The 24,892-nt window shown below is 52.4% G+C and overlaps 4 protein-coding genes and 1 long non-coding RNA gene across 6 annotated transcripts; 3 read left to right on the forward strand and 2 right to left on the reverse strand.

The window, feature by feature from the left end:
* Nucleotides 1-374: 374 nt before the first annotated feature.
* LOC114504152 (caseinolytic mitochondrial matrix peptidase proteolytic subunit) lies at nt 375-5,357 on the forward strand. The gene is made up of 6 exons (XM_028521847.2): nt 375-612; nt 694-765; nt 1,238-1,334; nt 2,579-2,766; nt 3,514-3,619; nt 5,004-5,357. Exons 1-6 carry the CDS (start codon nt 427-429, stop codon nt 5,174-5,176), a joined length of 822 nt encoding a protein of 273 aa, XP_028377648.1. The 5' UTR covers nt 375-426; the 3' UTR covers nt 5,177-5,357.
* Nucleotides 5,358-9,009: 3,652 nt separating this feature from the next.
* On the forward strand, nt 9,010-10,798 carry ALKBH7 (alkB homolog 7). Its single transcript, XM_028520530.2, has 4 exons — nt 9,010-9,323; nt 10,004-10,177; nt 10,266-10,390; nt 10,569-10,798. The coding sequence occupies exons 1-4, from the start codon at nt 9,120-9,122 to the stop codon at nt 10,729-10,731; spliced, it is 666 nt and encodes a 221-aa protein (XP_028376331.1). The 5' UTR covers nt 9,010-9,119; the 3' UTR covers nt 10,732-10,798.
* Nucleotides 10,799-10,811: 13 nt separating this feature from the next.
* On the reverse strand, nt 10,812-11,839 carry PSPN (persephin). Its single transcript, XM_028519127.2, has 2 exons — nt 11,462-11,839; nt 10,812-11,375 (listed from the first exon to the last, which is right to left on the reverse strand). The coding sequence occupies exons 1-2, from the start codon at nt 11,613-11,615 to the stop codon at nt 11,068-11,070; spliced, it is 462 nt and encodes a 153-aa protein (XP_028374928.1). The 5' UTR covers nt 11,616-11,839; the 3' UTR covers nt 10,812-11,067.
* Nucleotides 11,840-14,046: 2,207 nt separating this feature from the next.
* GTF2F1 (general transcription factor IIF subunit 1) lies at nt 14,047-21,802 on the reverse strand. 2 transcript variants are annotated; one of them, XM_028520418.2, is made up of 12 exons: nt 21,278-21,802; nt 21,154-21,200; nt 20,532-20,604; nt 18,939-19,132; nt 17,699-17,869; nt 16,244-16,428; nt 15,499-15,652; nt 15,242-15,423; nt 15,045-15,118; nt 14,819-14,957; nt 14,495-14,612; nt 14,047-14,404 (listed from the first exon to the last, which is right to left on the reverse strand). In XM_028520418.2, exons 1-12 carry the CDS (start codon nt 21,287-21,289, stop codon nt 14,200-14,202), a joined length of 1,554 nt encoding a protein of 517 aa, XP_028376219.1. In that variant the 5' UTR covers nt 21,290-21,802; the 3' UTR covers nt 14,047-14,199. The 2 variants fall into 2 exon arrangements, with proteins under 2 accessions (XP_028376219.1, XP_035888159.1); XM_036032266.1 differs by having other exon boundaries at nt 15,242-15,420; nt 21,278-21,689.
* Nucleotides 21,803-21,918: 116 nt separating this feature from the next.
* LOC118501994 lies at nt 21,919-24,892 on the forward strand. Its single transcript, XR_004904665.1, has 2 exons — nt 21,919-22,099; nt 24,078-24,892. It is a non-coding gene; the product is annotated as an uncharacterized LOC118501994 (long non-coding RNA).

Raw genomic sequence — 24,892 nt, forward strand, 5'->3', positions numbered from 1 at the left:
TCGCTCCCTCTATCCCACACTTGACCATAGATGAATGCCAGGTCTCAGTAAAAAGCAGCCCCACCAGACTGGAAGGTCGCCAAGGCCAGGGCCAAATGAGCATAGTGTTGATCCCCCCCCCCCGCGATCCGGATCCGCCCCACTAACGTTCGCAGTGGTAGTCGAATGTCGATTTTTTAAAATAAGTAATGAACAGCAGAAAATAATGACAAAATAGTTGGGAAAGGGACTCGAACTACAGGTTTTGCAACCTCCCCAGCCTCTCCTGAACTTCACTTCGTTCCACGGCTCCGCCCAGCCCCGGAAATGTGCCCTCCCGGCTTCCCGACAGTGGGCGGTGTAGTGAGAGAGAGCGCTGCGGGCGCAAAGGACGCCGGGAGTTGTAGTTCTGCCTTCGGACGGAGGCCGGGACGGATCTGCGGCGGGATGTGGCACGGAATATTGGTGCGAGGGACCCTTTTGGCGTCAGGCAGGTGCCTCGCGTTGGGGCCTCGCCTCGCCGCTCGCCTCCGCACACAGTGGACGCCGGAGATTGGCCTGGCCCTGCAGCGGAACTTGCACGTGACGGCGGCCCGGGCTATCCCGCTCATTCCTATCGTGGTGGAGCAGACGGTATAGCGACCGCCGAAAACACGGCCTAGGGCTCCGGCTGGGGGCATGGCCGGCCCAGACCCAAACCTCTTTCTCCTCTAGGGTCGCGGCGAGCGCGCCTATGACATCTACTCGCGGCTGCTGCGGGAGCGTATCGTGTGTGTCATGGGCCCGGTGAGCACCCCGCGCGCTGCCCCCGCTGTACCTGCCAGGACCCTAAGCGCCCCTTCTCCTCGAACCCTCTTGGCCCCCTGACCTTTCACACTTGACTTTCCTCCCTGGGTTCCGCACAACCTGACAACCCCTTCTTTGCACATAAGCCTTCTGACTCCCCACTGGCCTCCAATACCTGCCCCCCACAATTCCCTCCTGACCTCTTCTTCAAACCCGCTTCTCCGTAACTGACTCCCTCCTACAGCTATGATCCTGTCCCCATTCTTGGACTCCAATCCCTCAATCCTCCTGACCCACTGTCTCCCCATTTCCTGCGCCCCAAACTTCCTTTGTCCCGTCCACTCCCCCACATCCCTTCTTGAATCCTGAATTATTCCTGACTCATCCTCAGCCACGCCAGGACCCACCTCTCTTAGCACTTTCTCCCACCCCACCCCCAATCTGGGCACAACCCCATCCTTCCCACTTGCAGATCGATGACAGCGTGGCCAGCTTGGTTATCGCTCAGCTGCTGTTCCTGCAGTCCGAGAGCAACAAGAAGCCCATCCACATGTATATCAACAGCCCTGGTGAGCCGGAACCTACCTAAGTGCAAAGGGCAATCCGTGGATACACTGGGTAACTCAGGGGACCCAGGCTTCCACCCCCACCCCATCAGGATGTTCTCTCTCTGGAGAAAGAAAGGATTCAAAGTTTCCTTCAGAATCCCAAAAATGTGTTGAAACCTCCCAAAGCTGTACGTTGCTTTTGAGTCTAGGTTCACAAATCCTCAGCTGAACTTTCTTCTTTGATCACAGACATAACGACTTTTTCTTTTTCAGTTACAGCTGACATGCAGTATTATTTTATGTTAGTTTCAGGTGTACAGCATAGTGGTTAAACATTTATGTAATGTAGGAAGTGATCCCCCGATAACACACATAATTATTACAATTATGTTACACTAGTATCCCTGACATCACACATAATTATTACAATTGCATTGAGTGTGTTCCCCATACTGTACTGTACATCCCTGTGACTATTTTGTGACTGCTGATTTGCATATCTTAATCCCTTCACCTTTTTCACTCAGTCCCCCAGTCTCCCTCCCCTCTGGCAACCATCCGTCTGTTCTTTGTATCTGAGTCTTTCAGTTTTGCTTGTTTATTTTGTTCTTTAGATTCTACATATAAATGAAATCATATGGTTATTTGTCTTTCTCACACATAACATTTTGCCAACCTGACCTAGTTGTCAACATTTTAAAGTTGGTAGATTCCACCACCACCACCACCTTCTCCCCCCCACACAAAAAAAGCTAATCTTGATTGAGTGCTTACTGTGCCAAGTGCTTTTCTGAGCAGTTTATATGCAGTTAACTTATTTGATCCAATGGCAACCTCACATGGTACTAGTTACCACAGTCTAGGAGACACTGTGACTCCGAGAGGCTGGGTAACTTGCCCGGGCCACACAGGATAGATTGCTCAGCCCGGGTCCTACCTGGGCAGGCTGCCTCCAGGGCTTCACCCTCAGCCACCACCTCTCCCGCTTTCCAGTATCTCTGGAAATTTTGGCAGGTCTGGTTGCCCTGGGCCCACATTCGCATGTGGCAACAGCCAGCTCACTGTGGAGCAAGCACTCTCATGTTGCTCCCACCTGGCCTGTGTCACCTGTTTCTGTCACCTCCTGGCCCCCTGACCCGAGGTATTTGCAGACCCTGCTTTAAAGGGCTGCACCCACATCAGTCCTCCTTAGGACCAGGGGCTGCAACAGGGAAAGGATGGCAGGAGGAGCTGGCACAGCCCCTAACTCGCACCCCTACCCATAGGTGGCATGGTGACCTCGGGCCTGGCCATTTACGACACGATGCAGTACATCCTGAACCCCATCTGCACGTGGTGCGTGGGCCAGGCCGCCAGCATGGGCTCCCTGCTTCTGGCTGCGGGCACCCCAGGCATGCGCCACTCACTGCCTAACTCACGCATCATGATCCACCAGCCCTCTGGGGGCGCCCGGGTGAGTTCCACGCCCTGTGAATTGCTTCAGGGATGGGTGATGGGTCTGGACAGAAGGACTGACTAGACGAAACTCCTCTGGGGGTTGTCAGTGTTTTAAAATGTAGGGTTTATCATTATTCAGGTAGAGTGAGGTCAACAGAGGACGACTGCTACTGAAAGTTTGTTAACAGTTTCCAAGAAGAAGGGGTGTGCCAGGCCATGACAGGGCTACACAGGGAAGTACCAGGGTTGGTCAGGCAGCAGAGGGAGCAGGAGGAAAACATGGCACAAGCCTTTATTGTAGTTTCTGTGGGAAAACTGGGGGCAAGGCAAAATAAACAGGCTTAAGATTGGCTAGTTTGAATAACTGCAATGAGCTCTGGGGTGATTGGGGCAGCGGGATAGTGGCTCAGAATCCCTATAGGAGGTGGTGGGAGTATGGGCTGTGGACTGTCTGGTTTGCACATGAAAGGTGTGCATTTAGGTGAGCTATTTTTGTCTCTAGGAATTAGCTAACTGTGGGAGGGACCATTCTTCTGGGTCAACGAGGCCCAGATACAGAAAATAAGAAAATATATTTAATCCAGGAAGCCTTCCTGCTGTTGGTGAGAATGAAGCAGGATGTGGAGGGACTCGCAAAGCCCTGTCCCACCTGCCTGAACACTGGCAGTCCGAAGTTCAAAGGAGGCTCCCAAGTCCCCAACTCCAGCCTCCCCATGAGTGGTTGACACTGGTTCCAACCTTCTGTTCTTGGGACGTCCCCCAGGGCCAAGCCACAGACATCGCCATTCAGGCAGAGGAGATCATGAAACTCAAAAAGCAGCTCTACAGCATCTATGCCAAGCACACCAAACAAAGCTTGCAGGTGATTGGTGAGTGCTCTGCCCCCGGCAGACCCCCTGCTGCTCCCCTTTATTTGAACCAACACAGATGTGTCAGGGCGAGGGCCTTGCACTGAGCGAGGGCCTCTCAAACTGAGCACTGTTGACACTCAGGGTCAGTCATTCTCTGGTGGGGGCCGTCCTGTGCTCTGTAGGGTATTGAGCTGTGAATCCTGGCTGCCACCCATTTGATGCCAGAAACACCCTCCAATTATGACAACCAAAACTGTCTCCAGACATTGCCCTCTGTTCCCTGGGGAATAGGATCACCCTTGTTGAGAACTTTAACAGTGCCCTGTTCTGAGCACTTAAAAAAAAAACAATTTATAGAATCCTCAAAAACTTCACTGAAATAGGTCGAAAGGTCTTTAACAAAGAATATTCCAAGTGGCCAAGAAACATAAGAAAAGATGCTCACCATCTTTAGTGATGCTGTTTAATCATGACATCATGAGTTATGAGGGAAATTAAGGCCACAACAAGATACCATTTCAATCCACTGAAATGGCTAAAATATAAAATACTGACAACACCAAATACTGACAAGAATGTGGGACAAGTGGAACACTCATCCACAGCAGCCCAGAGTGAAAATGGTATAGCCACTGAAGCCCTGACCACAGCTCCGTAGATCCAGCTGTTTGGCACTACTAGCTAAGGCTAAATGTGCAAAAAGATCCTGGGGATACCCACCCCCCAGCTCAGCTCAGCATATAATCAAGAGAACTGAGTGCTGTGTCCACCAAAGATGCAGCTAGGATTGCTGACGGCAGTCCTCTTTGTATCAGCCCCAAACAGAGAAATACCCTGATGCCCAGAGCAGTAGAATGCATGCATTGGTGATGGTTCATTCACATGGTGGAATACCTTACAGCAGTGAGAGAATGGCCCACAGTGACACGGCAGCCTGGATGAATATCAAAAACCTAGTGCCGGGTGGAAAAAAAGAGTGAGCATTGTGATTCCACATATTTAAAGAACAAAACAGGCCTAGACTGTTAGGCCTCTGTTGGGATAGTGGTTACTCCTGGGCAGGACTTGATGACAGGAAGTGGGCCTAGGCAGGGTTTCCAGGACCTGGCCATGCCCCATTTTTTGATGTGGGTGCTGGCCACATGGGTATGTTCAGTCTGAAATTCATCACATTATCTACTTATTCATGCCTTTTCCCAGATTATTACCCATTAGTAACAGGTAAAAAAGTAAGAATTGAAATAGATACTTTAGCAATGGGGAAACAAGCACAAAGCAAAGAAGGCCAAGGTCACACAGGGGAAACATGGCAACAAAGGACCCAAACCTAGCCCTAGGTCTCTGCTTTTAATCACATGTCTTGCCTCCCACTTCCCAACCCCACCCCATGCCCTCCCCCAAGAGTCAGCCATGGAGAGAGACCGCTACATGAGCCCCATGGAAGCCCAGGAGTTTGGCATCTTAGACAAGGTCCTGGTGCACCCACCTCAAGACGGTGAGGATGAGCCTGAGCTAGTGCAGAAGGAGCCTGTGGCAGCAGCGACAGCAGCAGAACCTGCCCCAGCGAGCACCTGAGTGGACCTCACCCTCCGGAGAAAAGTTGAGGGGCCAGAAACTGGCTGCTGCCCTGCTGGACCCTTGCTGCTGGGCCTGGAGGAGCCCCCTGAGGACCTTTGGACTTGGGGATTCCCCTAATGGTGGGTATCCTGGCTGAGACACTGTGATTTTAAATTAAATCTTTGTAGTTTTTGCTGCCCTTCTGTGGCTCCTTCCGTCCCTGCTCCACCAGCACACACGCATATATACGTCCTTCTGCTTTGGCCCTGACCCCAGGGCTCTGATCTTCAGCTTCTCAATTTCAACAACCTTGACTGAGCATATACACGATTCAAGGCACTGCTCTAGAGGCCATGACACATCGTGAAGAAAAAAAAAAATCACCGTCCTTAAAAAAATTTGTTTTTTAGAGAGAGGGAAAGAGAAAGAGAGGGAGAGAAACATCAATGTGAGAAAGAAACATGGATTGGTCACCCCTCAAACACCTCCAACTGGGAACCTGGCCTTCAACTCAGTCACGTGCCCCGACTGGAATCGAACCAGTGACATTTCAGTTCTCGAGCCAGTGTCTCAATCCACTGAGACATAGAAGCCATGGCTCGGAGAACTCTTTTTTTAAGCAGTGCTTTTTTTTTTTTTTAACTACTGGTTTTAGACAGCAGAACGGAGAGAGGAAGAGAGAAAAACATTGATTTCATGTTCCGCCCATTCATGCCTTCATCAGTTGATTTTTGCATGTGCCCCAGCTGGGTTTGAACCCACAACCCCAGCATATCAGGACAACACTCCAAACAACTAAGCTACCTGGTCAGGGCCTCAAAGAGCTTATTCTTGTGGGGGCAGAGTTTGAAATCAGGAAAGTAGTATGCACAGTGTGTGTCAGTTTTAGATGGGGTAGCCAGCAAAGGCCTTGCTAAGGTGACACTTGAGGAAAAACCGGAAGGAGGTGAGGGAGGGAGCCATGTTGCTATCTTGGGACACAGCCCTCCAGGCAGAGGGCATAGTGAGTGCAGTGGCACTGAGACAGGGCTGCTGCACCTGGGAGGAACCATAAGGCTAGAGTGGAGATGACAGAGCAGAAAGGAGTACAGATCTCAAAAGGCCTGGCAGGTCTTAGCAAGGAGGGATGTGAACCACAGGGTTTTGAGAAGAGGGAGGAAAAGGATGCCTATGGCTCCCAAGGAGAGGCAGGTGGAGTGCAGCAAGCTCAGAAACCTGGAGCTGTTAGGAGACTGTTGGAATAGCCCAGGTGAACATGAAGGCCCAACTGGGTGGTGAGAAGAGGTCAGATTCCAGCCAGGCTTTTTGTTGTTTTTTTTAAAGTTAACTTTCCTTTTTTTAGATTTTTTAAAGATTTTATTTATTCCTTTTTTTTCACATTAACAAAGGTTTATTTCTGTTGAGGTGACAGGGCTGGCTGTGGGTCTGCTCCATGGTTCTTTAATTCCAGGGTCTAGGTCAAAAGGGCAGCTCCTAACTTAGTTGCCTGAAAGTACATGGTGGTTGCCATATTTATTCATTTTTAAAGAGAGAGGAAGGGAGGGAGAAAGAGATAGAAACATCAATGTGATGGATTGGTTGCCTGGACCTGCAACCCAGGCATGTGCCCCAATAGGGAATCAAACCAGTGACCCTTTGGTTTGTGGGACAATGCTCAACCTACTAAGCCACACCAGTCAGGGCCTAGCCAGGCTTTAAAGGCAGGGCTCCCCTGGCTGATGTGACTCAGTGGATTGAGTATGGGCTTCGAACCAAAGGGTCACCGGTTCAATTCCTAGTCAGGGCACATGCCTGGGATGTGGGCCAGGTCCCAAGTGGGGGCCATGTGAGAGGCAACTACACATTGATGTTTCCCTCCCTTTCTCCTTTCCCCTCTCTCTACAAAATAAACCTTTAAAAAATATATTTAAAAAATTAAATAATTTTAAAAAATAAACAATGGCAGGTCTGACAGGTAGGACATGAGGTTTGATAAAGTAATTTTCATAAGCTATAAGGGATGGCCCAAAGCAAATATAAATTTGGAGAGTTGTTAACTAAGGCAGGAAGGCTGTTGGGAGGATCTAGTTTGGGGGCTGCGATCAGAAGCTGATTTTGGATGTTCAATGTTGGGTGAACCTCAGATATCCCAGGGGGTGGGTCAATCTGGGGTCAGGGTTGGAAATAAAAATGTAGGAGACATCAGCTTGTCACTGAATTAGTGGCCGGGCTGAGAACTGGCAACTGGATTTGGCACAGTGGAAGTCAGTAAGTGGTCTCAAATAAGCACTTTTGGTGCTGTGGGGACCCAGAGAAAACAGGCCGGAAGACACTGGAGCTAGACAAGTCTTTTAAGAAAATCTGCTATAAAGGAGAGCAGAGAACATGGGCCTGGGGCTGGACAGAGAATCGGGGTGAATTTCATGTTTTTTAAAAGCCAGAGGACTTCCTGCCCCCCACCTTTTTATTGATTCCAGAGAGAAGAGAAGGAAGGGAGGAAGCAAAATATTGATGTGAGAGAAACATCAATAGGTTGCCTCCTGCACGTGCCCAATGGGACTGAACCCAAAACCTGACCAGGAATTGAATCTGGGACCTTTTGGTTTGTGGGACGACACCCATCAACTCAGCCACTCCAGCCAGGGCCCAGAGGGCTTTTTAATTTGGCTGTTTTCATTGGTTATATCTGGCTGAACTTTTCATTCTGGACAATTTTAAATATAAACAAAAGTAGAAAATATAGGGTAATGAGGCCTCATGCTCCTTAACACCCATTCAACAATTACCAATTCAAGGCTAAATGTGATTTGTCCCTCCCTGTCCCCTGCTTCTCTGGATTACATTGAAGCAAATCCCAGTTTTTACTACATCTGTAAATATTTCAGTATGTATGTTTAAAAGGAGAGGGAATCCCTAAAAAGACAACCACAATACCACTTTCAAACCTAAAAATATTACAATACTTACAAATATCCAACCAGTGTCCAAATTTCAATACTTACAAAAAATTACAATACAAATAACCCAACCCAGTCTCTGTTTTTCTAGCTTTTTGCAACGAGTGGGTATCTAAGGCTCTTGTAACTGCAGGTTTCCCCTTAATCTCTCTCAAACTCTTCCTTTTCTTTTTTCTTGAGATTCATTTGTTGGAGAAACAGCGTTGCTTGTCTTGTGGACTCGCAGTTTGGATTTTGATGACTGGGTCAGGAAAGGTGGTGACATCTATCCCAGGTATTTCCTGTAACTTGATGTATAAATCTAGAGAAATCTAATTGGATTCAGGGTCCACTTTTTGGCAAGTGATCTCTTAGCTGGGGGTGTGTACTCAATTTCCATTAGAAGACACAAAAGTCCAGCTGTCCCTCTTTTCACGAAGTTAGGAGTCAATGAAAATCCTTGTCTAGATCCACTATATATTCCAATAAAGGCTGCAAAATGGTGATATACCAATTCTATCATGAAGTTTGTTTTTATTTTGTTTATAAGCGTTTTTTATGCGAGTGGGAATAATCCCATAGAGAAGGGTAAATGCGGGATGCCTGGCTTTGACCTTTGGCGGCAACCCCCAATTGCAAACTTGGTTCCATATTTGTGACCTGACGTCACTCCCGACCCCTTCCTCTGTTCTCCACCCTCAACTTCTAGTCCCCGCCGACTCCATAACGTTGGCCTTGACCCATATTCTTCTACTCCTGCCTAACCTCTACCCCAGGCCAGCTCCTGCCTTTACCCCTGAAAACGGACTTGCAGCACAGCCAACAGTTAAAGGTACGGAGGGACAGAGCCCTTAGCGCGGGAGAAGCGGCAGGCCCTGGGAGGAGTCAATAGCTAGAGAAGGAGAGCCCAACCAGAATCCCTGAGCAGGAAGGCGGAACGGCAAGGAAACCAATCGCTGGAGGGACTCGGCGCAGCCGCACATAAAGGCTCTAAGGCGGGGGCGTCACCCTGACCCTGACTGGTTCCACTCCCGGGCTCCGAGGCTATGACCGGGAGTGGGTGGCTGGCACTGAGAACACTGTCCGGGCCTAGCTGGGTGCGGGGCTCGGGCCCGGCCGTGCTGAAACGCCTGCGGGACGCGGCTGTAGTACGGCCCGGTTTCCTGAGCGCGGCCGAGGAAGAGACGCTGTGCCGCGAAGTTGAGCCAGAGCTGCGCCGCCGCCGCTACGAATTAGACCACTGGGATGCGGTGAGGCCGCGTGGGGGGCGGAGCCACGCGGAGTCCCGCAGAGGGAGGGACGTTGGGAGCCGGATACGAGTGGAGCTCTGGAATGGGGCGGTACTAAGATGAGGGCGGTACCTAGGACGCCAGCTATCGGGGCGGGGCTACAGTGTGGACTGGTGCCGGGAAGTGGGGAGCTGGGTGGGGCGGCGCTACGTCTGGGGACAGGACCTTGGGAATAAGGACAGAGTCTTGAACTTGGGGTCATTGGGGGCAGAGAAAGCATTTAGAAGATGAAGAGCAGGGCCATACATGCCTGGAGGCAGGAGCTGGAACTGAGGGGTGTTTAGGATGCAGGACCAAGGTTAGGGAAAGAAGTGGAAGGAGATGAGGGACGGTCACCGGTTGGGGGCGGAGACTGACACAAAATTGAATATTGGGACGGGGCCAGTATTGGGGATGGGAATTGGTGCTGAATGGGAGCCCGAGGCTGGGTACAAAAGACTGAGGCTAAACTGGGTGGGGCAGGGGTCAGGATTTGAGACCCAGGATTATGGTTTAGTTACGACAAAGTTTGGGAGTTGAGGGCGAGATCAAGAGTCATGCAGGGAAAACCAGACCCTTGCTCCTAGCTCTGTCCCTCCGATTCTCGGTTTCTGTTCCCCGCCCCCAACGGAGTTTCCAGGCTTGACCTCAGCTCTATGCAGGCTATCTATGGCTTCCGAGAGACGGAAAAGGCACGCTGGTCAGAGGCAAGCCGGGCCATCCTGCAGCGTGTGCAGGCAGCTGCCTTTGGCCCTGGCCAGACCCTGCTGTCTTCGGTGCACGTGCTAGACCTGGAACCTCGGGGCTACATCAAGCCACACGTGGACAGCATCAAGGTGGGCAGAGGCCAGCATCTGGGAGCTCCCAGCTGGGGATGGGCCAGATGGGCCAAAGCCTGACCCATCACCATGTGCCCTTTTTCAGTTCTGCGGAGCCACTATCGCTGGCCTGTCCCTGTTGTCTCCCAGTGTCATGCGGCTGGTGCACACCCAGGAGCCAGGGGAGTGGCTAGAACTCTTGCTGGAGCCAGGCTCCCTATACATCCTTAGGTACTGCCAGCCAAGGAGCCCCCACCCCACTAGTCACTGGTCAGAAACTAGCCAGCCCTTCCAGCACCATCTCTCATTCAGTCCTCACAGCAAACACTATCATCCCCTACACAGCAACACTCAGCCTAGAACAGGGTTCCCCTTATCCCAGCCAGCCACTGCCTGTTTTCTCTTGCAGAGACTCGGCCCGTTATGACTTCTCCCATGAGATCCTTCGGGATGAAGAGTCCTTTTTTGGGGAACGTCGGGTTCCGCGGGGCCGACGCATCTCTGTCATCTGCCGCTCCCTCCCCAAGGGGATGGAGCCAGGGGAGCCCGGGAAGCCTTCCCCAGCCTGCTGACCCCCAGGCCCTTCTCCTAGCTTCTCAGAGACATGTTTGTGAATAAAGCTAGAGAATGGACAAGGCAGCCTTCCTTGCACTGGCTGTTTGCTGGAGCTGGGGTCTATAAGGAAAGCTCAGGACACACCTGCCCACCAACTGGGAGCTAAGGTGGCAAGGTCAGTGTGCACACCACTGAACACAAAATCACAAGGCCTCAGGGGCAATTTCCTTTATTGTGTTCTTTGCTGGTAGTCCTGGGGTGCCACCTCCACTTTCTCATCTTCTCAGCATCCACGTCTCCAGTAAATAAGTCGGGACTCCCGGTGTGGCTACAGGGCCCCAGGCCAGGCACTCTTAGCCACCGCAACCACAGGCAGCCGCTGAGAGCTGGGGTAGCCACTGCCAGTGGTGGTGGTCATCCAGGAAGGCCACGTCAGCATAGCGGGTGGGCCGGCAACAAGGGCCACCACGTGCTCTGCCCTGGCTCCTCAGGTGGGCCAGCGTCAGGCTGTGCTGAGTGTGGGCGCCTCGGGGACAGCTGCCAGCACAGTAGCGGAAGATGATCATCTCCTCTGAAGCATAGCCTAGGCCCAGATCTGCTACCGGCAGGGCCAAGCTCCACAGCTGGCAAGGGCCAGCTGGGGCTCTGCGCAGGCGGGCACCTGGAGGGGACAAGGGGCAGCTGACAGGGGGCAAGGGTTGGACAGGAAGGAGTTGGGGAATCACACAGGGTCCTGCGGGTCCTTACCCATCTGTGGCCTCCAGGTCCCCATGTCTGTTGCTGGTTCAGAGAAGAGCTCTCCCTCTACCATCAGAGCCTCTGGAGCACCCAGGTCCCTGCCAAGGCCCAGCTGCAGGGACAGGAGCAGCAGAGAGCCGAGCAGGACTCTTCCCGTGGCCATTGTGATGAGCAGGTCCTGAGGGTGGGGATGCCCTGCGCCCTCAATTTATCCTCATCTGGGCTGGAAAATAACCTCTTCACTGCCGGCCGCTGCATGGGCACAAGGGCCCGTGTTCCCAACCACCCTGTCTCCCATATCTTCAGACCTAGGCAGGCTGGCTCCCTCTGCCCCTCATTCTGTCCTTCTAGGAGTTAAGGGCTCACCCCCACATCCAGACATTCCACAGACCCATTTCCGACATTCCCTCCATCCCCTGATTTAAGAGAGTTGTGGCGGCAGCCAGGGCCCAGCCCAGGGTGAGAAACCAGGGTCCCTGCCCCGCCTGCTGTCTGGAGAGAGTGATCAGGGGGTGGTTCTATGGGTCCCCCAGTGGGTTCCCTCTCCACTCAGGCAGGGTGCTGAGGCTCAGGAGCCCCTGTGTTGGGCACCAGGTGGAACAGACGTGTGTGGGGAAGAGGTGGGTTGGCAGATGAATTAGCTAATAGGGACTTCTCCATGGTTCCCGCCTGGAGGATTAAGCATCATGCCCCTGTCTATGGGCCTGGTTGAGCTAGTGTCAAAACAGGAAAAGGGTGAGGCCTCAGCATAGCCAAAGGCTGGGACACAAGGGGCAGGAAGCTCACCCTGCAGGACTCCAGTCTCTAGAAGTCCCACCTGAGAACCGAGAGACCTCAGCTTTGTCCTGGCATCCCAGGCATCGGAGTGAGAGGGGAGGTTGACTCCCACTGGGTCTTGGAGGTGGTTACAAGTCACAATGACTTCCACACCCAGCCCCTTTGGCCACTGGGAAATGAGACTGTCTCTCATCTATGAAAGGAGGCCAAAGTCCCTCCCACATGGGGTTCTGAGGACAGCCATTTAGTGTTCAACATGGTGCCTGGCACTGAGGAGCTCAGGAGAGCTTTTGGGGCAAAGGAAATGCAAATGGTTTTTGCATGTTTGAAGAGGTGTTCGACCTCGCCCAGGTGAGACTGAATTAAAACTCAAGTGAGACTCGGCACCCAGGACTGGCAAAAACCAAAGGTTTGCTTCCACACTGCTGGGGTGCATGTGTGCCAGAGGCACACCCCCATGCTGTGGGTGGGGTGTAAGTTGGTAGCAGTTGAGCATTTGCTACTCAAACTGCACATCCCATCCCTTAAAAAAAAAAACCCAAAATTGCTTCAAGAACTTGTCCTTCACAGGTGAGCAAAGACACAAACACAGGGCTATTCGGTGCTGGTTGTTTGCATCAGCAAAAGACCAGAAGTGACTGGAAGTTCACATACGGGGATTGCTTCAGTAATTTGGTGTGGTTGTTCTTACTGTAGTCCATGAGACTACATTCAGAAGGAAAAAAAGTCACTTGTCCAAGGTCACCAAGAATTAAACACAATCAGAATTTGAACCCAGGTCCTGCTGAACCAAAGGCCCCACTCCTAACCACTGAGGCACATGTCCTGACCTAGTGAAGAGACCTTAGACCAGTCTACATGGCCACAAATGCAGGGGTGAAACCTCCAGGTCAAGGGTGAGGGCTTCCTTCCTGCCACCCCGAAAAGGCCTGGCGGAAATAAGGGAGTGGGGGAGGTTGGACAGACCTGGGACATTCCTAGGAATTAGCCTTACATCTCAGGCATTCCTGTTTGACAGCCAAGGTCCTGTGGAACTGGGTGGGGAAGTTATCCACCTGCAGTTTCCAGCCAAGGGCAAGATGGAAACCCAGACACTCGGGTGTTCAAAAGTGGCACCTGCTGCCAATTTCATTTCCAGCAGCATTCTTGTCCGTGCACAGTCCTCCCACAACAGAACACCTAGCAAAGCTGGAAAAAATAAACGCATAAACAGCGTATAAGGGAAGACCCAGAAACATCACTGGAGAGCTGAAAACCCGGCCCCGATGCCCATATCAACCATAAAAGGGGTTTGGGTGTTCGCTGCCCTGTATGGACAGAGCCCCTGAGCTGAGAACCCCAAGTGGGCACAGGCTGGGACTCCTAGAACCCCAGGTAAGAGCAAAGGCAAAAACCATCTAGAAGGGCTAGACTGCAAAGTAGACCACTCGGGAGTCCCACAGACCGAGCCCCCAGCAGACCTCCAGTTCCCACATCTGAGACTGCGTAACAATTGGTCAAAGAGTTGTCAGAAGACAGAACAGGATGCCAATGAGCTTCAGGTGCTAGTGTGTGTGACAGAAACTGTAAGACAAGATGCTGAAAGTGAAAATGGGAAAGAAAGGATAAACATGAAGGGCAAAACACTAAACACAAACCAGCTGATCTGAAAAAGAAACCAAGTACTCAGTGAGTTGGTGGTGGGTAAACTGCACCCCACAAAGTGCAAGGCAGAACTGAAGAACTCACCCCAGGTACGAAGTAAGTTCTACAAGACACCTAAAGATTCCAGAGGAGGGGAGGGGAAAATGAGAGAAGTAAATTGAGAACACCGTTTTGGTTTTTCCATCCTTTTTAATGCTGCTCCGGGAAGTCAGGGAGCAGGGAGACAGATGGGCAGCCGGACCCATGGCAGTGAGTGTGAATTCAAGGATCCAGGACCTTCTGGTGACTAGAGCTCATTTACTGGGCAGACGGAGGGGGCCAGCCCCTCACTCCTTGAGGGAGAAGTGCATCTTGTCGTTGATCATCTTGCGCTCTGGGTTGAGGCGCTTGAGGATCTGGGCGAGCACATTCACCGTCTGCTCGCTGCTCAGCCCTGTCTTCTTGGTCTGGAACTTCTTCAGCAGGTCCTTGGTGGTCATGGGCTTCCGTGTCAGGTAGCGGCGCACAGCGTCCTCAGTCACCTGCACGTCCCTGAGGAGCCCAGTGGAGATTGGGGAGGTGAGTGGGAAGCCCTCCCTGCTAGCAACCCACATCCTGCCCCTGCTGTCCTTGCCAACTTACCCACTGCTGGGGGTGGATTTCCCAGACTGGGGCTGAGGGGTGGACTTCCCAGACAGGCTCTGGGGCCCAGTGTCCAGCCGCAACCGCTTGGCTGCCGTTGTCTCATTCGTCCGCTTTCCTGTGGGAGCAGAGGCAGAGCCGAGGATTAGCACTGGGAGGCTGGACCTGTCGGGAGGACCCCAGGCTGGGTGGTGCCTGGATTATGGGTACGAGGGGCTCGGGGCCAGATAGGTGTCTGCCCCCTGACCTAGCCTCAGATCCTGACAGAAGAACAGAACAAGAGCGGAAACTAAGAGGTCATGCGGGGATAGGAAGGCCGCTCACCCTGCTCCAGCTTGCTGGCAGCAGCCCGAAGGGTGGAGGAGGTGTTGCCACTCTCTGTGCTGGGTGTGCCCGGCCGGCTGTTGCCCCTCGAACTGCCCCCTGACGGCTTCCGCTCCCTCTTGGGGGGCGTCTTCTTTTTCTGCAAAGTTTAGGATTGGGGATATTGGTCTGGAAACAGACACCAAGGCCGACACCCCTCCCTCTGACCCTGGGGGCAGGGCCTTACAGCCATGAAGAGGGCTGAGGAGGCCTCACTGTCGATGTCACTCTCTTCTGAGCTGTCAGACTCATCACTGCTGTCTGTATGGGGCCAAAGCAGGGATGTCAGGACTGCAGACACCTGTGCCCACCCCTCAGCTCCAGCTTAGACAAGGGGGTCTGGGAAGGAGCAGAGAGGGCCGAAGCCTCGAAAGCCAAGCCCACCTCTCCTCCGTTTCTTCTCTTGTGGTGTGGGTGCCTTTTTCTCCTCCTCCTCCTCCTTGTCCTCCTCAGGTGGCTTCTCTTCCTCGCTCTCCTCGCTGCTTTCACTCTGCTCATCGACGCCCTTGGGGCCCTCCTCCTGCTGGATGACCTTGGGCTTGCCCTCCAGCTCTTCCTCAGAGCTGCTGTAAGACAGAGGGCAAGTAAGCGCTTCCTTCAGGCTGGCCCAGGGTCTCACACCGGTCTCCTGCCTGCCTCACCTGGAGCCGTCAGACATGTAGTCCACCTCCTGGCCCTCGAAGTCCCCATCATCACTGTCCTCAAAGGCCTCATCATCGGACCCCTTCTTCTTCTTCTTCTTCCGGCCCGCCTTAGTTGTTGGCACCTTCTTCTTAGCCTTCGGGGCTTTGCCACCTGGGGAAGCGGAGCACCCATCATGATTTGTATATTTGATGACCCTGGGACATCTCAGGGGTCTTTGACAATGGCGGGGGCGGGGGTGGGGGGGTGGTGTGCAGAGAGGGAGATGCCTCAGGCTAGACAATTTTTAGAGAAGGCAAAGGGCTTGCCCAGGAGTGCAAACCAACCAATCCGGGATCTATCCCCCTGGCCACACCCTTTCTCTAATCTCACACTCAGGGCCACTGTCCCCTGCCCTAAGCGCCCTTGGACTCCAGAGCCCACTGGAATTACTCAAACTGGCAAACCCTAAGTGATCTCCCTGCTCTGCCTTGTCTTTCCCTTGGAAACTCCAATAAACGGTGTGGCCAAGTCTTCCCATCACTCATTTCTGCCTCCTCCCCACTCAGGTGCTTCCCCAAGTGGCCCTGCACGGCATGCTGTGCCTGCCTCTCATCTCCCAGTAAAAACTGCACCTAAACTCTTTTTTCAGTGGCATTAACCGTTCTGTGTTGTCACTCAGACAGCTTTATAAAGACCAAGGCACAACTCAGGCAGTTGTGCCAACTACCCCAGCCACCAGGGTGGGGCTCTGCCCAAGCTCACCCTCCTCGCCACTGGCCTCGCTGTCATCAGATGACATCTCCAGGTCATCCTCTAGGTCATGGATACGCAGCTCGCTGGCCTTCTTGCGGCCACGCTTGTCCTTCTCTTCATCCTCCTCCTCATGGTCCTGGTCCTTGAGCCGCCGCTGCTGCATGATGCTGAAGTGGTTCAGGACTTTGTTCCTCCTGTGGCCAAGGGGTAGGGGGTGCAGTGGGGTCTGACAACAGGCCTGGCTCCAGGGCCCTCCCCAGGAGCCTGGCGTCTTTCCTGCTCTCCCTAGGTATTCGCCAGAGAGGAACCCCAGACACGACTGAGGTGACAGGAGGGATGATTATACCCAGGAGACGCACATACAGCATGAAACACCATGAAGTTGCACAGGGAGAGCTGACCCCGAGCCCCTCAAGAAGGTGTTGGTGTGGGGTTGGCATCCCAGCACCTCTCCAGCTCAAGAGCAATCTCAGACCCACACCAAGACACATCATAATTAAAATGGCAAAGGTTAAAGATAATCTTAAAAGCATCTAGAGAAAGAGAGTTAGTTACCTACAAGGGAGCTCCCACCATAAGACTGTCAGCTGATTTCTCAACAGAAACATTTCAGGCTAGAAGGGATTGGCAAGAAATATTCAAAGTCATGAAAAGCAAGGACCTACAACCAAAACTACTTTACCCAGCAAGGCTATCATTTAAAATGAAAGGTGAAAGAGCTTCCCACACAAGAAAAAGCTAAAGGAGTTTATCACTACAAACCAGTATTAAAAGAAATGTTAAAGGGTCCTGAAAAAGAAAGAAGAAGAAGGAAGGAGGGAGAGGGCAGGGGAAGAAACAACAGAGGAACATAGTTATAAAGAATAAAAATAAATGTGTACCTATCAGTAATCATTTTAGATGTAAATGTTGTAAAAAGTCAAAACACATAGGGTAGCAGAAGGATGAGAAAACAAGGCCATGTATGTATACGCTGTCTACAACCGACTCACCTCAGAACAAAAGATACACACAGACTAAAAGCAAATGGAAATGAAAAAAGAAAGCTGGGGTAGTAATACTTATATCAGACAAAACAGACTTCAAAGCAAAGGCCATAACTAGACCAATCTCAGGCAAAACACCCGCAGTTGATCCAGCCACGGACCGCCTGCCTGGGGGAACCCAAGGCATCCAGGGACGCTGTGCCTGCTCTGCCAGTTTGTGCTTGGTCACCACCTCCTGAGCTCTCACAGGACCCTGTGCATTCCAGATGGTTTGGTGTCTGTCACACCACTGGACTGGGAGCTCCCTGAGGGCCTGGTGGGCTCTGGCTTGGTCACCAATGAATCCCTAGCGCCCAGTCAGGCACAAAGTTATGGTGACCTACCTCACTTCCAATTACCCTGGCTCCCTGCTGGGGAAGCCGGGAGACAGCACGGTCTGCATCCTCTCTCCCTCCCAGCCCTACCCGGGCTCACTTACCTCTCCCATTCCTCCTCAGCCTCCTCGGCAGTGAGGGTACGGTGCCGAGCCAGTGGCGTGAAGTTGTACCAGTTGTGCACTGGGAAAGCCTCGAAGGCCCCATCAGGGCACTGGGTGAAGATATAGTAGGACGTGTTCTCTGTCACACCTCCCTTCTTTATACCTCTGAACCTGCAAAGAGCTGTGGTGACAGCCTGGCCAGAGGGACCAGCTCTGGCCCACCTACACCCCCGGCTTGGCCCCTCTACAGAGCTACCTGATTTCTCTGAGCAAAATCAGTCTGGGAGGCCCTGGGCTAGCCCTTGAACTGTCTGAGCCTTAATTTCCAAACCTGGAAAGCAGGGCCAATGCTCCCCACCCTGCAGAACAGGCTCAGGGCTTCCCCACATTGTATTCATCATGGTCCTTTCTGGAAGGAACATGTTGATTAGCCTTGAAGAGCTCAGGCCCTGCAGTCAGACCCCTCTGATGTACCCCCAGACTCCTCCTTGGGCATGAACCACTGCCAGCCTCCTCCTGGCCTTCACCCTCACACTCTTCACCCACAAAAGCCCAGGCAGTCTGTAAGACTGCCTGTTCCCTGCTTATCACCTTCAAGCTGGCCCCTTACTGTACAGGAACCGGGCAGGTGCCTGTGCTTTCTGCATCCTGGCCCTTAGAGCTCCCATACAAGCACCAGCTCAGTTCATCTTTAAACATAAAACCCCATGCATGCCCTGGTTGCGTGGCTCAGTTGGTTGGAGTGTTGTCCCATAAACCAAAAGCGCTCAGGTTTGATTCCCGGTCAGGGCACGTATAAGACACAACTGATTAAAGTTTCTCTATCGAAAATTAGTAAGCACATCCTCAGGTGAGGATTAAAAAATAGTAACATAGCCTTGACCAGTGTGGCTCAGTGGGTTGGACATTGTCCTGCAAACTGAAAGGTCCCCTGGATGATTCCTGGTCAGGGTACATGCCTGGTCCCCATCTGGGGGCTTGCAAGAGGCTACTGATTGATGTTTTTTTTGTATAACATCAATGTTTCTCTCCCTTTCTTTGTCTCTCCCTTCCCCTCTCTCTAAAAATAAGTAAGTAAATCTTTAAAAATAATAATAATAAAATAAAAATAAACCCTACAAGGGAGGACATGCTGTCACCCACGCTGTGCATATGGGGCATACAAGTTCAGAGAGAGCACCCTGCGGAGTGAGAGCACGCGGGAAGATGAGGGTAGACACCTGCTGCCATCACTACCTACCTCCTGCCTGATTTGCCATTGACTCGGAGCAGCCAGGGCTGGTCCTCAGGCCGGAACTCCTTGAGGACAATGCCGTACTTCTTCCTCCGAGCCTCCTCCCGAAGCTTTCGGTTGAACTCGCTGCCTGCACCTGACTCAGGCATCTCTTCTTCTTGGTAAATCTTCTTGTTGCTCAGGTCTCGCTCTAGTCGGGCCTGCGGGGACAGAGTGGGGGACGCAGGAAGTAAAACCCCTCATCAGGGTGCCTGTCTTTTGCTCAGGCTGTGCCCCTACCCCAAGACCACCCTGTACTCTCCCCAAGCTGAATTACAGACACTCCAAGCCAACTTCTTACTTGGCAAAAAAAAAAAAGGTAGAAAGTTGGCACTTGGTGAGTGAAGGGATGTGAGCAAGCTTTGTAGTATGCCTATTTGTGCAGCTTTTTGAAAGTTTGAAATTGTTTCCAAATGAAAATTTAAAAACAGAAACAATAAAAAACAAACACACAAACCGCACTGGCTGGTGTGACACAGTGGACTGAGTGCCAGCCTGCGAACCAAACGGTCACTGGTTGGATTCCCAGTCAGGGCACATGCCTGGGTTGCAGGCCAGGTCACCAGTAGGGGGCGCACGAGAGGCAACCACACATCAATGTTTCCCTCTCCCTCCCTTCCCCTCTCTCTAAAAATAAATAAATAAAATCTTCTAAAAAAAACAAAACAAAACAAAAAAGTAAGATCATAGTGGTGGTAAAACAAAAACAACACTGAAAATAACCTGCTTGGAACTGGCCTTCTCTCTCTATACTCGACTCTGGACTGCCTATAGTCCAATCATTTCTCATCACTTCTCTGCTCCAAGCCCATCTTCACTCACTGGGACCAGAGCCTCCCCGCTCTCTGATTCACCTGCCCTTGGTGCCCCACAGCAGTGAGATCACTTTACAACATCCCTGTTTAAAACCCGTAATGGCTTCTGCTACAGACTGATTGTTTGTGCCTCCATCTCAAAATGCCTATGTTGAAACCTAACCCCCAGTGGGATGGTATCTGGGGGTGGGGCCTTTGGGAAGTGATTAGGTCATGAGGGTGGAGCCCTTATAAAAAAGGACCCCAGAAAAGTTCCCTTGTCCCTAGGACACATCAAGAAAGCTGCTATCTATGAACCAGAAAGCGGGTCTCACCAGACACCGGACCTGCTGGTGCCTTGATCTTGGACTTCCAACCTCCTGAACTGGGAGCAATAAGTGCCTGTGATTTATGTGGCGTTCTCTTACAGAAGCCCCACTGGACTGAGACAGCCTCCAAAGCCCTTTCCAGAGCTTCTGACAATGGGGGCTCTGAGACCATCTGTAGGGTGCAGCCTCCTCCCTTGCCCAGATAAATCTAGGCCAACAATGCCTGGCAGTGGGCACAGTCTCTAACTACTCTCCTTTCAAGAGAAGGCCTCCTGCAGGTCCTGACAAATTTTACTCAGAGCCCAGCAGCTCAGCCTGAACCTCAGTCACTGTTTACCTCCACCAGGGTAACTCTGAGGAAACTAAGTCTTAGTTATTACTATTACAGCCACAGGGTCCACAATCAGGTTCTCAACCCCCTCAGAACAGGGACTTACCTGATTCCAAGTAGCGAAGTTGACTTTATCAGCCGCATTGAATGCCATGATGTTATATTTTTTGGTTGTATTTCTGGAACGGTCAGGAAGAGGCAGTGGTCAGTCAATCTATCATTCAACAAACCCCCTGGGTTCAGCCCTTTGTAGCAGGCAACGCTGAGCTGAGAACCCTGGAAACACCCCAGAAGCTTCCAGTCTGTCAGGAAAGCCAGATGCATACTCCGAACCCCATGCAGAAACATGGACAAAGATTGAGGAGAATCAGGAACTCAGCCCCACGCAGGATCGGGGGCAAGCAGTGAGTGCTTCTCGGAGGAGGAAAATAATGAAACTGGATTTGGGGATCAACAAGAATGCACCAGCAAAGTGCCAGCTTGGGAAAAGGCATTCCTGGCAGGGGAATGCTAGGCCACGCACGGGCTGCATCGAACTCCGTATTAAGGTACTCATTCATTCATCCGTTCAAAAAACAGTGACGCCCCCCAGAGGCCTCGGCTCAGCTCCAGGCCTGCCTTCAGGCCGCTGTCCATCTGGCGGGCGCGCTGGGCTCGTCTAAAGGCCCTTAAAGGTTTTAATCCCTTTTGAGGGGAGGCGGCAGTGGGAGGTGGGGTTAGAGACTTACTTGGGAACTCGAACGACATACTCAGTGACATTCTGGCTGCCGGGGCCCTGCGGGAAGAGAAAGCAGGATGGTGAGTGAGGGCTGCAGAAGCCGTCGGGGCCCCTGAACACCACCGCATACTTACGAGGGCCGCCATGGGCAAGCGTCGGTGGTTCGGGTCTGGTCCAATCCAGTCCTTTGCAGTCTCTCCTGAGGTCCACGACCGTCAGACCGGGTAAAGCTGCCCTCGCGTTGAAGGGTCTTTGGCCTTGATCCAGAGTTCGCAACTCCGAAATGCCACAGATCCTGACTAAAGCAACTCGGAAGCGCCTCTGGGTCGGCCTGCACTCACAGGGGCCGCTCCTACCCGTCTGCGCCTGCGCCTAACCTGGAAGCGAAGCTCTCCCGCGGGCCGCGTCCAGACGGCAGCCTCCTTCTCCGCCCCGGGCCCCTCACTGAGCCTTTCACGAGACTGAGCCAGTCCGAGTCTCAGCTAAATGTCTGCTAGCGCTCGCGCGTCTGACAACTACTTCACGCAGCGCGGGTAATCTAAAGAGATGTGCGGACACGCCCTCCGCGACCGCAACTCGCAAAGGCCGCGTGGCATCCTGGGAGGGGAGGGAGAAACTACCCCTCACAGACTCTTGAAGCCTTGGGCATGCGCCGCCCCACTCCGGAAGTGAGTTCCAGCAAGCCGCGTCACCATAGCAACCGAAGCCTTACTTGCGCAGATACCCCGAGGCTCCACCGGAATCTCTTTGGAGTTCATTTCTTCTCCCTGCCGCGGGGGTTCTCCATCATCTTGCTAAAGGATTGGGCCAGGGACCCACGTGATGTTGAGCCGAGCCGGGAGGGGTCAGGACCTGAGTAAACGTGGAGTGAGACCACCCCACAGGCGATGGCTGGATGCGCCTGTGCAAGTGCAAGCTGATGCACATGGGCAGGCTCCTGAGGCCTCAGGAAAAGGGTTAACATCGCAGGGGTGGCAGGTTTACTAAGGGGAAGGGAAGGAGGCTGTGAAGGGCAGGAGGGAGACACAGGTATCCCATCTCACTTGACCAGGTGTGCACACGCTCCTTGCCCACACCATAGTAATAAGCGTGCTCCCAGAGCAGCCATGCAGTTTTCCAGTTGAGTGCCTTGTGTGCTGGTTCAGGGTGCTCCACAATGACTGTGTCAAACCAGCTTTCTGTTCTCTTGGAGATTACAATGTAGTCGAGAAGACAGTCTCAGGAAGTGGTGCCTACAATTCTGGAGATGTCACAGGAAAAGCACAGTGGCTCTGAGGGCTCAGGGAAGAGAGGAGGTTTAAAATGGGCCTTGCAGGATGCATAGGAGTTGGCTAAGCAGAGGAAAGGGCAGAGGAAAGCAAGACACCAAAATTGCACCATAAACTACAACACCCCATAGATGTGTCCTGTAGCTGTAGATATTAACTTACTCTTCACTCACTACTGTATGTCAGGAACTCTAAACTTCTAGAAATGCAAGGACAAGTGAGACAGAAATAGTCCTTGCCCTCATGTAGTACAGTGGCTGGGAGGCCAAAAAAAAAAAGGTAAACAGGGGAAGTCATCACTGATCACTGCCACTGCTGTGAGGAATCGAGATCCCACACAGGGAATGATGGGTGGGCTTCGACCTGAAGGCAGTGAGGCAGGGATTTCCCAGACAGGGAACAGCAGTGGAAGGAATGAGCTGGCAAGCTCAAGGGACAGAAAGGAGGCCAGGAGGCTGCTGGGGCTGCACCAGAGTGAGGGAAGCAGAAGGTGGTATGGATGAGTCTGCCAGATGGGCAAGTCCCTGCCCCTATCTGACCTTCAGTTTCGTCAACTGTAAAATGAGATGACAGTTATTGTGACACCTGAAGGAGATGCTACTTTCAAGGGACCTAGTCTGCTCAGGTGCACATTCTCTTCCACAGAACCCACAGCAGCACTAATGCTTGCCATGCCTGGATACACCCCTGGGCCTCGGTACGCACCCTCAGGTACCATCCTAGGGCAAAAGTGGGTATGCCAGCAGACCTGTGTCCAGTGTCCCCAAGGACGTGCACTGAGCTGCGGACACAATCACATCAGTGCCTTTGACCTATAGACACCAACCCATCTCCTTCCCTGGGCACCCAAGACACCTTTCCCCCTGGATCATCTTTGTGATGGGCAGCCCAGGCTGTGGCAAAGGGACGCATGCCAGAACATGGTGACTAAGTATGAGTTCTGCCTCATGGGGCTGGGCCAGCTGCCGCTTCAGGATGCCCAATGCAGTACCCAGCAGGACCAGAAAATCCATGATACCCATGACAGGGTGCCCACAGCGAGAGTTCAGGGGTGCAGGGGCAAAGGGAAAAAGGGAGTACATTAGGACAAACTTCCCAGAGAGGCCCTGTGGAAGCTGAGGAGCCTAGAAGGCTATAGCTCCCCACCAGGCCCCTGTTTCATTTCCCTGTGCCTCTGTGCCCTCATCTGTGAAATGGGAAAGCAAATGGGCCCACAGCAGGAGTCTGTGGTAAAGGTCAGATGACATTCTTCAGTGCTTGATGGATTGCCTGGCTCATAAAAAGGGCTCAATAAAATTAGCTAGTATTTATTATTTATTCCCTTTGTGACCCTGGGCACATATATCATTGTCCCCTTCTCTGTACTGTTTCCTCCCCTGTAAAATGAAGGCCACCCCAGTAGGAACCTATAACGTGGTAGTGATGAGTAAATGAGACCCAGCCAGCCTGGCACATGGCAGACATGCATCCAGCACGTAGTCGCTGTGCCCGCTCCTCAGAAGTGCTTCTGGAGGCTTCCAGGCATCACAGCAGGCTCAAACTCTTAGTACTGGGTGGGACAGCTGCTCCCCAAATTCACCTGAGGTCCAGACTGAGGAAGAGAACTTGCCAAGGTGGCCGCGTAGGTGAGGGCCCCCGGGCACTGATCTACTCACCCCTTTTCTAGGGTATCATCCTAGCTCTGGTCAAAGAACATGCTGTCCTGCCCAGAGAGCCAGGCTGTCCTCATCAAGGGCTTCCCCTGGGGAGCTGAAGCAAGCCAAGGAGTTTGAGTTCATTGTGAGTGACCCCAAAGTGTATGAGGGTGTGAGGCATGACACCATTCTTCCCTCACCACCATAGAGATCTGAGTGGGTGAGACTCGGGAGAGAGGAGATGACCAGAGGGAAATGGAGTTTTGTATTATCAAAGGACGTTCTGCTTGTTGGAAGCATCTAGAACCTGTGTGAATAGCTAAAGAGCTCTATGAGGGCAGGGACAATGTCTTTAATATCTCCCTGCACAGTTCCTGCCCCTGAGTAGCAGGGGGTTTAGCAGCATCTCTGGGCCATACAGATGGAATACAATTCTTCACCTGTTTATTCCACCACTTCTGTTTGCCCACCTCTATTCGTTCATCTATTTATTCCCCAGATAGTCTTTGGGAACAGGCCCTGTCCAGGGGAGTCCACGAGACAGACTCTGCTCTGTGCCTGCTCTCAGGATGCCGACAGCTAGAGCAGTAAGTGATGGAACAAAAAATTACTGGTCACGGTCATTGCAGTGAGGAACATAAAACAGAATGACGTCTGGGGGGATGCTATTTCAGTTTGGGTAGTCCAGGTGGCTCCCATGAAGCAGGGACATTGGAGAGCTGAGTGATGATGGAGGAGCTAACCCATGCTGGGCAAGTTGGAGCGAATTTTTTCAGGTTATTTTTACACTTTATGAAAAGGCCCACCCAGGCACCTGAACCTCGAGGACTGGAGCATTTGGAAATGG

The sequence above is a fragment of the Phyllostomus discolor genome, chromosome 8, assembly GCF_004126475.2.
Source record: "Phyllostomus discolor isolate MPI-MPIP mPhyDis1 chromosome 8, mPhyDis1.pri.v3, whole genome shotgun sequence".
NCBI classification, from domain to species: domain Eukaryota; kingdom Metazoa; phylum Chordata; class Mammalia; order Chiroptera; family Phyllostomidae; genus Phyllostomus; species Phyllostomus discolor.